This window comes from Bidens hawaiensis, unplaced genomic scaffold, assembly GCF_021521415.1.
Source record: "Bidens hawaiensis isolate Kalapana, Puna unplaced genomic scaffold, B.hawaiensis_p1.1 tig00017578_1, whole genome shotgun sequence".
Taxonomy (NCBI): domain Eukaryota; kingdom Viridiplantae; phylum Streptophyta; class Magnoliopsida; order Asterales; family Asteraceae; genus Bidens; species Bidens hawaiensis.
The window spans coordinates 163,720-175,635 of record NW_027492661.1 but is presented as its reverse complement, the minus strand read 5'-3'; the positions used below and the strand labels follow the sequence as shown (position 1 = coordinate 175,635).

At 44.7% G+C, this 11,916-nt stretch overlaps 1 protein-coding gene across 1 annotated transcript; it reads left to right on the top strand.

Moving 5' to 3' along the window:
* Positions 1-862: 862 nt before the first annotated feature.
* Positions 863-3,896, top strand: LOC143554295 (FT-interacting protein 3-like). The gene is made up of 3 exons (XM_077044086.1): positions 863-960; positions 1,154-1,202; positions 1,303-3,896. The coding sequence occupies exon 3, from the start codon at positions 1,319-1,321 to the stop codon at positions 3,644-3,646; it is 2,328 nt and encodes a 775-aa protein (XP_076900201.1). The 5' UTR covers positions 863-960; positions 1,154-1,202; positions 1,303-1,318; the 3' UTR covers positions 3,647-3,896.
* Positions 3,897-11,916: the final 8,020 nt, after the last annotated feature.

The following is an 11,916-nucleotide window of genomic DNA, read 5'->3' as shown; positions in this document are numbered from 1 at the left end:
AATAATTAAGTTATTGGATGTTAGTTTGGATTGCAATCTGGGTTGGTAGAGCAAATCCAGATTATCAATCTAGATTGCTTTATTTTCTTTTTTAACTTTGGGCCCACCAATCTCATTTTGAGATTGCCAATGGGAGTAGTCTTAGGCTATGTATTGCGGAGCTTAAAAAATTTACATGGCAGGTCTTTACCGCCCCCAAGCATTGCGGGAGGGCTACATGGATGGGACGGCAAGGAGGGGGCTTCAAAATATTAATGTGCGACAAGGGACTTTAAGGGAAAATTGTTGACAAATGGTGGGCCATCCACAACACATAGCCTTAGGTTGAGTGTTGTGGGCATTAAGAGGGGCGGTAAGTGTGATATGGAGGCGCTTTAAAGCCCCAAACAATGCGTTGGGCGGCATGAAGGGGGCTGCAAAATTTTACTGGGGTGGCATTGAGAAGGAGGTGAGGTCATGATTGCCTTTCGTTTTTATACTAGTATTTAACAACTAACATGAACAAGAAAACCTTGTTTGTTTAATTGTCCATGCTCAATTACATGAACCCCGTTGAGGTTTATTTTGCAAAACGGATGCAACTTATATTTAATAAGAGCATTATTTGATAGGCTCCATAATACAAAAGAATATAAGCTCCTAATAATTTATTCGGATAAGATGGGTTTACCAAAAATCAATCAAAGATCCATGACATGAGCAGTCGGTGACCCCCATAGCATTACGGATGGTCCTATATGTGATAAAATTGTTGTTTTTAAGTAAAGTTATTTGTAAATTGTACTAACTAATAATAATGGGCCCATTACTAACTATCATAAAGTTGAGGGACCCAGTATCAATTCTTCCAAATCACCCTCATGAACCTTAACAACTTTTGTTAAAGCAACTCCATGAGTTACCTCAAAAATCTTGTTCAGAATCTAGATAGATCTCTCTTTTCTTATCTTTTTTAATAAGGTATATACACATTCCTGTTTAATATATCCATATATATGTTCAAGCACACCATTCTATAAACATTCATGCATTTTCATTTTTGTGAATTTTGCATTATTTAAATTTTCAGCTATAATATAATTATATCATGTGTGTCTGTCTAACTTAGGTTTTTCATTGTATTGATATATTCACTTTGCTTTTTTACTTGTAGACCAGAACAGATCTGAACACTTCAGCTCAAACTAGTTTAACTTCACCAGGTCTTATATCCAAATTACTAGATACATTTTTTTAATTATTCAATTTAGCAGCATGAAACTTTTTAATTTGTTAAAACTTAAAATTGTGTTTTGTTTTCAGTTGTGAGAGAGCCAAAATGATGCACAGACCTCCCCCTGTTGATTACTCCCTCAAGGAGACCAAACCGCGCCTCGGTGGAGGCAAAACCCCGAGCGATAAGCTCACTAGCACATATGACCTTGTGGAACAAATGCAGTACTTGTATGTCCGTGTAGTCAAAGCCCGTGATTTACCCGCTATGGATCTTACGGGTAGTTGTGACCCGTATGCAGAGGTTCGGTTAGGGAACTATAAAGGAACGACCCGGCATTTTGAAAAGAAGTCGAATCCCGAGTGGAACCAAGTGTTTGCGTTTTCTAGAGACCGGATGCAAGCGACAATGCTTGAGGTCACGGTTAAGGATAAAGATGTTGTGAAAGATGATTTCATTGGTTGGATGCTGTTTGACCTTAACGAGGTCCCGAAACGGGTCCCACCGGACAGTCCTCTTGCGCCTCAGTGGTATCGGTTAGAGGATCGAAAAGGGAATAAAGTGAAAGGCGAGATTATGTTGGCGGTTTGGTGGGGGACACAGGCGGACGAAGCGTTTCCAGAAGCGTGGCATTCGGATGCTGCGACTGTCGGTGGGCATGACGCGGTTTCCAATATCCGGTCAAAGGTGTATCTGTCACCTAAGCTGTGGTATCTTAGAGTCAATGTTATTGAAGCACAAGATTTGGTACCCAGTGATCGAACGAGGTTTCCAGAAGTTTTCGTGCGCGCGGTTCTTGGAAACCAGGCGTTAAGGACTCGAGTGTCGATGAGTAAGTCGATCAATCCAATGTGGAACGAAGACTTGATGTTTGTAGCCGCTGAACCGTTTGAAGAACCTTTGATTTTAACCGTTGAAGATCGAGTTGCGTCTAATAAGGAGGAGGTTGTCGGAACGTGTATGATCCCGTTACAATATGTGCAACCGCGGTTGGATCATAGAGTGATTAACACACGGTGGTTTAATCTTGAAAAGTATGTTATGGTTGATGGTGAAAAGAAGAAGGATGTCAGATTTGCAAGTAAGATTCATATGAGGATTTGTTTAGAAGGCGGTTATCATGTTCTAGACGAATCTACTCATTACAGTAGTGATCTCAGACCAACTGCTAAACAGTTATGGAAAAACAGTATTGGTGTTCTCGAACTGGGAATCTTGAGTGCACACGCGTTGTCACCGATGAAAGCAAAAGACGGACGAGCAACAACCGATGCATATTGTGTTGCTAAATACGGGACGAAATGGGTTAGAACACGAACGATAATAAACAGTTTTACTCCAAAATGGAACGAGCAGTATACATGGGAAGTTTTTGATCCGTGCACGGTTGTGACAATCGGTGTGTTTGATAACTGTCATTTCCAAACAGGCGATAAAGGTAACACCACGAAAGATTCGAGAATCGGTAAGGTTAGAATCCGTCTTTCGACACTCGAAACCGACCGTGTTTACACGCATTCGTACCCACTTCTTGTTTTACACCCGTCTGGTCTGAAAAAAATGGGTGAGATTCATTTGGCGGTTCGGTTTACATGCTCTTCGTTGCTAAACATGATGCACATGTATTCACAGCCACTTTTACCCAAAATGCATTACATTCACCCATTAACCATCTCCCAAGTTGAAAGCTTAAGACACAAAGCCACTCACATTGTGTCGGCTCGGCTTGGGCGTGCCGAACCGCCTTTAAGGAAAGAGATAGTGGAGTACATGCTTGATGTAGGTTCTCATATGTTTAGTATGAGAAGAAGTAAAGCTAACTTCTTTAGAATAATGGGGGTTTTGGGTGGTTTTATTGCAATTGGAAAATGGTTTCATCAAATATGCCACTGGAAGAATCCAATAACCACAGTGTTGATCCACATTCTGTTTCTTATACTCGTTTTATACCCCGAGCTGATTCTCCCGACTATTTTTCTGTATTTGTTTTTAATCGGCGTGTGGTACTACAGATGGAGACCAAAGTACCCGCCTCACATGGACATACGTCTCTCGTGTGCAGATAACGCGCACCCAGATGAACTAGACGAAGAATTTGATACGTTTCCAACAACTCGCCATCCTGATATTGTTCGAATGAGGTATGACCGGTTAAGGAGTTTTTCGGGTAGGATTCAAACTGTGCTTGGTGATTTGGCAACACAAGGAGAGAGGCTTCAGTCTTTGCTTAGCTGGCGAGACCCGAGAGCTACTGCACTGTTTGTTATCTTCTGTTTAATTGCTGCGGTTGTTCTGTACGTCACGCCTTTTCAAATTGTGGCTCTTATTGCGGGATTTTATGTTTTAAGACATCCGAGGTTTCGCCACAAGCTGCCATCTATCCCACTTAACTATTTCAGAAGATTGCCCGCAAGAACCGACTGTATGCTTTGAGTACAGTTTCATTGGAATATATTCTGTATATCTTATTGTTTTGTTGTACGTACCACATGCAAACATGAACTGTCAATAATTGTTGTTAGTGGTTTATGGTAACCGTCTTCGGTGATAAATATCTTGTACCGTGAGTTAAGTTGAATAAATTTGTGTTACATATTGGTCTCTTGTAAAATTTGTGTATGAACATCTTAACTCTTTGGTCTAGTGTTATGTTGATTTGTGGGATGCATACAAACTTGGTAATTCTGCATTTGTCTAAGGTTGGTGTGACAGTCATATCTTCTGGAAAATTTATTACCAAAGTGTTTTGGACTTTGGTGAATTTTGTTTTGGTTTCAGCAGTGAAATGAAACATGGTGGACAAAGTTACAATGAGACAAGATGACAGTGCTGGAATCATATTGTGAAGTCTCAATTTGCTTGACCCATGTGCATATATCAACATCAACTTGCTTTTATTCTAGGTCTGTAGGTGATTTTGGTCCCAGTATTTATGTTACTATCATGCGCATATAATTGATTCACTTTTGTAGATGACCAATAATTTCTTTAGGAGTTTAACTTCAGTTTGTTGGTACATAACCATTGACAAAATGTACCTTGTTTTATATGTTTTCAAGCTGTAAATAAATGAGAACCAATTTATCGTGTTCATGTAGATGTTCCAATTTACAGGGATATTGTATCAAGTATTCACGGGTTGACATGAATACAACTTGTTACAATTTATGAATAGATTGTTTCATATTAGCGTGGTGGGGGTGCATTCAACGTTTCAAACTACTCTAAGACCCAATTCATCATGTACATCCACCTTATTTTTACACTGAACTACTCTGAATTATACTAAGAGGTGACATCACTTCTTTCAATCACCCTAAAGAATTTTAACATTTTTTTAACCAAAATGAGTAAGTTATGCATTTAGTTAATTATTTTTTAAACAAAAAATAAATTATACAGTATATATTTAGTTAACATAAATTATACATTTACTTAATTATACATTTTTCTTTTTCTTTATTTAAAGGAAAAGGCTATAATATATTAAGCAAACATTAAAATAAAAAATGTGTTTTAATTCAGGCATTCTTCTTCTTCTTCATTCATTCCTCAACTGCAACAAAGGAATATCATTTTATAATGTGTGGTGAAGAGTTGCAAAATAAGGATTTTCGACATGTGGCGACATGTTAGTAGAGTGGGTTATTTTCATTTTAAGGGTGTAGTAGTGTTCCACATCCCCACCCCAAACACCATTGCCTAGGGGCGGTGTTCCACATGAAAATCACCCAGAAAAACCCCCACTACACAGCCTTACCCGTAGCCACCCCCCACCACCCTTAATATTGTTTGGTGAAATGGCGCATATCTTCATTTATTGGGTTGGTTTGGTTTGGTTTGTTTTCATTATGGTATTACAGCTGTAGACAATGTTGTTTTGAAAGTGATTTTTGGTTGGAAGGTTGTTATCGTGAGAATCTGAAGAAACGTGGATCTACTCACTGGTAGCAGATCTACTTTCCTCGGGTGTGGTTACGATTCTTCACCGATGGTTTTTCTGGATCTGGGTTCTTTCACCTACAAAATGAACAGCGCCGTTAACTTACCCCTCAGAAAGGGACAGAGGGGTCCTCTTTGGGGTAACCCTCCGGCGTGAGAATAAGTATATGTAGGAGAAGATAATAATGTGAGAGTAAGGGAATCTGGAGAGTATTGCTTAATAGCTGAATACTGTATGTTACTCTGTATGATTGTGTGACTGTGTTTTTGTATCTCTTTCCTTGTGGAGTTGATGCTGTATTTATAGTGCTAGGGTTTCCACTGATTGAGCTGGGACCAAATTAGGGTTTTGTTGGCCTCCTCCAATCGATTTGCGCCACGTGTCCTTGGAGACACCTGGTGCTTTTTCATTGGTTATAATCACGTGGTAACCCATGAGTCATGCTGAGCTGTCCACCTTTCATTTAGCAGCTGTCAACATCAGCATATCCTTATTCCTTAAAAAGATGCCTTCTGGAAGGTTGTCTGACGTGCACAATCAAGGTTGCCCTAATCCTGATTTGGATAAGGACGAGGTTGATTATGTGCATGTGTGATATGCGCCCATCCTGAGGATGCGCGAGGTCTTCTCTTTATTCTCACGCGCAGATATTTCATGCGCAGATGTGATACGCACAAGCATGTAATACACGTCACGCGCGGATGCCCCACGCGCAGCTGCGCCATGCGCAACTGTGATATGGGTGGGCATGTATGATGCGCGAGTATGTGATATGCGCCGCGCGCGGATGCGCCACGCACGATGTGATATGCATAAGCATATATGATGCGTGAGCATGTGATACGCGCGAGCATATGTGATGCTTGAGCATATGTGATATGTGCAAGCATGTGATGCTTGAGCATATGCGATATGCGCTGTGCGCATAAGTTTTGGCTTTGTGCCTTGATAATATCTTTGATTTCTAATGTCTTGTATATATCTTGTGGGTTGACCCGCCCCGCTCGATGTTGAGGCGAGTACATACCTCTTCAAGCCCCCCCAGTCTAATGTGTGTCTTATCTCGCGCTAGCGCGGTAAGATAGATATTAGACTTACTGATTTGGTCTTTTTAATGGGATTTTGTCGTTTTCTTGGTTGTTTCCATCGTTGCGCGAAGTTCTATCCATTTGGTTGAAACGAAGGGTCCAAACACGTGGTTGGTTGGTGGTGACGTGCGCCGGAAACGTGTCAGACGTTTCGTGTGCTCGAGGTGCTACAGTTGCCTTTCATGTCCCTCGCACAGCTGTCTGGAACACGTGTCGCGCTCGCATTGGTTTGCACCTGCGAGTGGGGGCGCGTCTATGCTCCGTGGCAGTTCCGTTACGTTTTTATGTCCCCTCAACAGTGTTAGGGACACGTGCCGCGCCCGCGTTGGCTTACACCTGCGAGTGGGGGCGCGTGAAATCCGATCAGTTGCCAATTTTCTCTCTCCTGGGCCTATAAAAGCAGGCCCTTAGGAAAAATTTTTATCTTCATCTTCATTGTTGTGTACTCCAAAGCTTCTATCTTTCCGATTTTGTGGTTATTGCTTCCAGATACCCTGTTATCTGTTGCTGTTGTTATTGTATGTCTGATAGCTCAGACTCCTCTAACCCCTCAATCACCTCTATTGCCTCTCGAAGACGCCGTGTGAAATCTGTGGTGATGTCGACATTGAAGCAAAAGGGGAAGGGGAAGAGGGTTGTTGAGACCACATCGGAGGAAGTAGGGAGGACCAAGGCCACGAAAAGGTGGAATGAAATCCCCTGCAAACTGAGGCAGGCCGATCTCGACAGCCTCATCTCGTCACAGGGTTTTCTCCCTGTGTTTGGTTGCATGTTGCCTGTGGCCGGGCAAACGGCGGCGGACCCGCCTCCCGGCTATATTTCACTGTACAACCATTTTTTCACCCACTGCAACCTTCGTCTTCCGATGACAAGGTTTGTAGGCGCGGTGTTACGGTTTTTCGGGATTCATATATCCCAAGTCCATCCGTTTGGACTTGTGCGCATGACTCATTTCGAGTTCATGTGCAAATCACAGCGCGAGGAGCCCACCCCTCGGCGCTTTCAATTTTTTTACAAGCCCAAGATCCAAGATTCTTGGATCTCCTTTATTCCTCGCAGTCAGAAGGTTAAGTGCAGCACCGTGTCATTCAAGAGCCTTCATGACTGGTCTGAGAGGTTCTTCTACATCAGGGCTGGTGTAATCCCCATTCGCAGGTGTAAGCCAATTCTGCGCCCGCGGATGCAGATGTTATTAAGAACCCAACCGGCGCCTGGGTTAAGAAACTGACCGCCGAACCATCCCCCGCCAAAAAAATTCGCGAGGAGGCGCTGGTGGGGGTCGGCATGAGTAAGCTGTGGGCCGACAGCGCGGCGGAGCCTGTCATCCAAGTGGACGGCTTGCGTAAGTTATCGCATTGCTTTCTTTCCGCGCCAATAGAATTTGCCTTTGCTGATATTATTTGTCTTGTTTTTGCGCAGTAACCAAGGAGTTTTTCCACGCCGCATACGACGATCAAGTGGAGGGTCGCTCCGTCCCGCTGGGCGCTGGGGAGGTGGGCTTCCCAGATCGCTTCGATGACATGTTCATCCCTGTGGATCTGGAATTTGACTTTGATAGCCACGCGCCTGGTAAGCCTTCGCACTTATGCTTATTCCTTTAGAATACCAAAGTTTATTAACAGTTCTGTTGCTTGTATTTGCAGATGCGCTCGAAAACTACGAGCTGGAGCTCGCGGAAGAGGAGGAGGAGGAAGAGGAGGCGCCCCTATTAAAACGCAAAGCTAAGGGGAAATCTGGCGCAGGGGCCAGTAAGAAACAGAAGAAAGATGACACCCCTGTCGCTCATCCCCATGCTCAAACGAAGGTACATGAGGAAACCCAGGTGTTTACCACCAAGGTTTCTTTAGCTTCCCTGCCTGTGAAAGTGGGCAGACCTCCTGTCCACTTGAGGTATGGTGGCGTCACCTCCTCCCTTCGCGCGGCTGAAGAGAGAAGCAGTGCCGCGCCTGCGACAGGTATACTTTGCTTACCCATAATGGTTCGATGAGGGCGACTCTGATTGAATTATAATTAAATCTTTTCGCATTTGAATGTTTGCAGGACCGGCGACGGTAGCAGATCAGCTGCAGGCGCAACAAGGTGCTGAGGCTGCGTCGGGGGCTGCTTCGAAGTCCCCTGTTCTACCCTCAGAAAAGGGTAGAATGAACTTTATGGCGATGTTCGCCGCGCGAACAGAATTGCGCCAAGGTATGTTTTGCGCATTTGTCTTCTGAATTTTTTGTTTTGATCAAGTCATAAACCATTTTTTGTTGTTGATTTGTTCATAGGAGTTGTAGCTGGCGTACAAGCTGCTGGTGACACTCCTGGCGCCGTTGCCGGCGCCGCTGGTTCTGCTCCTGCTCCTGCTAGTGCTGAGTCTCCCCTTATTGGGATTACAAAGGAGCAGGAAGCCGTATTGCGCGCCGAACTGGCGGCGTCGAGACCTCCCTCGCCTCCTCCTACGCGCAGCCCTCTCCGCGAGACTGGTTTGGAGCCCTCCAGGTCGCAGGAGAAGAGGCCGATTGAAGAAGATGAGGAGGATGAGGGAGCTCAAGCTGAAGACTCCTTCGGAGTCCGTGACAGCCCTGCGATGCCACAAGACTTCGCAGCGCAGACTTCTGGTCAGGTTGGTGCTGACTTTTCTGCTTCATCCCCGCAGGTATGTTTTAATTTGTTGCTCCGCTGCGCGTACTTCCATATAAGTATGTTTTTATGACTTAGAACATTTCTTGTGTTTTGCAGGAAGGTGACCACGTTTACCGCCCGAGATAGAATATTAACGAAGACAGTTTCTTCCAATCCATGGGTGTATGCGAGGACTTCTGGGCTCATGCCGTGCCTCCTACTGAAAGGAGGTATCAGGAGGGGCGCACCCGCGCTGACTTTCTCAACGATCACATTTTCGCTGGGTCGGCTTTCTTTGCTGCCTCCCAAGAGCTTCATCGTGATTATATTAAAGTACGCGATGCTCTTGTGGAAGCCCAGCAAGAGGCTAAGGTGGCTGCCTGGAACCTTTCTGATGCTCGCGCACGAGCTGAGAAACTCCAGGCAGAGCTCAGCGAAAACCGAGCAAGTGCCAACACCGCCTTTATTAAGCGCGGGCATGAGCTCCAAGCTGCGCGGGAGAAGCAGTAGGTGGCGGAGGCCGAAGTTGCCAAGTACGCGCGTAGAGTGCGTGACTTGGAACTGGAGGCGGAGGCGCGTGACCAAGCTATCGTCCAGAGTATCACTGAGAAATCATCACTGGAGAGTGAGGTTGCGCGTCTGAAGAAGGAGTTGGCGGCCTCGCAGGCCGATAGAGATGAGGCCTTGGCGACGGCAGCGTCTAGCCAGGAAGCACTTGATGCTGCGCAGGCGGAGAAAGAAAAAATTTTGGCGGCAGCAGCGTCTGATAAAGAGGAGCTAAAAAAGACCAAGGAAACTGTTGAGTTATTAAACTCCCAGGTTCCTGCCCTCGAGACGTCTGTTGCTGGCCTCGCGCAGGATCGCCAATGGCTGGTGTCACAGGGCATGACTCGTTGCGCTTTGGCGATGAAATATTCTGGCGAGTTTCAGGCCCTTGTGATGGACTGCAATGCTGCCGCGCGCTTGGTGGGTCGAGCTGAAGGGTTTACGGATGGCTATGAATATGGCATGTTGAAGAAGAACCCATCCGAGTACCCTTACAAGAGCGACGCGGCCTGCGCGGACATGGCCGCGGTGGGGGAGAAGTATATGAATACTCCCATCCCCATCCTTGTGCAGGTACCTTGACCTTAATGAGTTTTTCTTGATTAATTTTCCAAGTGTTTTGTACTAAATACTTTTCTAATGATTTGCAGATAGCTGCGCTTGCTGACCAGCCCGACCTCGGCGCGCTAAAGAAGTTGCTCGATGAATGCGAGGGGGCTGGTGGCGATGATGGTGGCGCGGGGGATGTTGCCCCTGCCAGCGGCTCTGGCGCGGCGAAAGAATCTGCTCCTGACACCGTCGTGATAGAAGACTCCATTGAGGAGGAAGAACTTGACTATGGTCAGTTTGGAGACGAGGAGCGGGCCGCGCCAGATGCTGCGGGAGATGATGAGGGTGATGAAGTGGCTGACGTCGACGTGGAGACTTGAGAAGCCCTTCATCTTTCTAATTTTTTTTTTTGTTTTTTGTTATACTTGTAATTTGTAACTCATCACACTTGTAAATTTCAATGCTATGGAATGAAATTTGTTTTCCCTTTTTCACATCTTGCGCATTTCCATTCATCTCTTCATGTTTGCTTGTATAGATATAAGATATGCTTGCACGTTAAAATAAGAACAAGGTTGTAAGGAAATTATTTACTTAACCATAGTCCTATTTTGTAAGTGGTTTCGCAGTATCTTGTTTATGCTGACACGCGCGATGACTTTTCACTATTCCTTTTTTGCGCGTCGTTGTCGCGCGTTTTTTATATGGAATTATGAGTTTTAGCCATTACATGTCAGCATGTGTTACTCAGATATCCACTATGATTCCGCGCGCGACCTCGACCTGAGACCTTAACAACTATGATTTGGCATGTACTTTGCCTTAGTTGTGTTTAGGGATTTTTATGATCAGGCTGCGCGGGATATAAGATGGATGTTTGTGAGTGTTTTGAGCTAAGGCTCTTTGTTTTGGGCTAAGGCCCTGACGTTTTTAGAGTTAAGACTCGTTAACGTGTTTGAGCTAAGGCTCGTAGGTTTGGGCTAAGGCCCTGACGTTTTAGAGTTAAGACTCGTTAACGCGTTTGAGCTAAGGCTCGCGCATGTATGTTTTACTGCGTTTTATTTTGTTTTGAAGTCAATATAGTGTTGTCATATTGCTCCAAATTAATAAAGGAAGTGTGAAACATGTATGCAAAGGTAATAGAACAAATATTGAAAGATAGCGCGAATCATCATTCATGATGGCTTAAAAGCCTTGATTACATATTTGAATTTTTACATGAAGCATTTTCTAAGCTGTGCTGCGTTCCACGCGCGCGGTATCTTTTTTCCATTCAAATCTTTTAAAGTGTACGCGCCTTTCCCCAATTCTTCTGAGATTTGATAAGGTCCTTCCCAATTGGGGGACATTTTTCCTGGGGGTATTGCGCGGCTAGCTTCATTGTTTCGAAGGACAAAATCATTTTTCTTGAAGTGGCATTCTTTAACGCGCTGATTATAATATTTTTCCAGCTTTTTCTTGTATTTGGCTTCATTGATGATAGCCGCTTCTCTGCGCCCTTCAAGCAAGTTGAGGTCCAATCTTCTTTCGCGCTCGTTATCAGTCTTGCTCATCATGAATACCCTATGGGATGGGCATCCAATTTCTGCTGGGATCATAGCCTCTGTCCCATAGGTTAGGCTGAACGGGGATTCGCCATTGCTAGTTTTGCTTAATGTCCTGTGCGCCCACAGGACATTAGGTAACTCTTCGACCCAAGAATGGGATTCTCCCTCCAACCTTTTCTTCAGCCCATTTAACAAACTTTGATTCGCGCGCTCCACTTGGCCATTCCCCTGAGGGTGGTAGACCGAAGTGAAGATTTGGTTGATGTGCAATTCTTTGAGCCAGCTGGATATCTTCCTGTCAGTGAATTGTTTGCCATTGTCGCTCACAATTTCCATAGGAAGGCCAAAACGGCAAATGATGTGGCTCCAGATAAATTGCTTCATCGCCTCAGCTGTGATTTTTGCTAGTGGCTTGGCCTCAACCCA

Bases quoted from the DNA above. Each gene is read 5' to 3' on its own strand.
- LOC143554295 (XM_077044086.1), top strand. From the start codon at position 1,319: ATGATGCACAGACCTCCCCCTGTTGATTACTCCCTCAAGGAGACCAAA.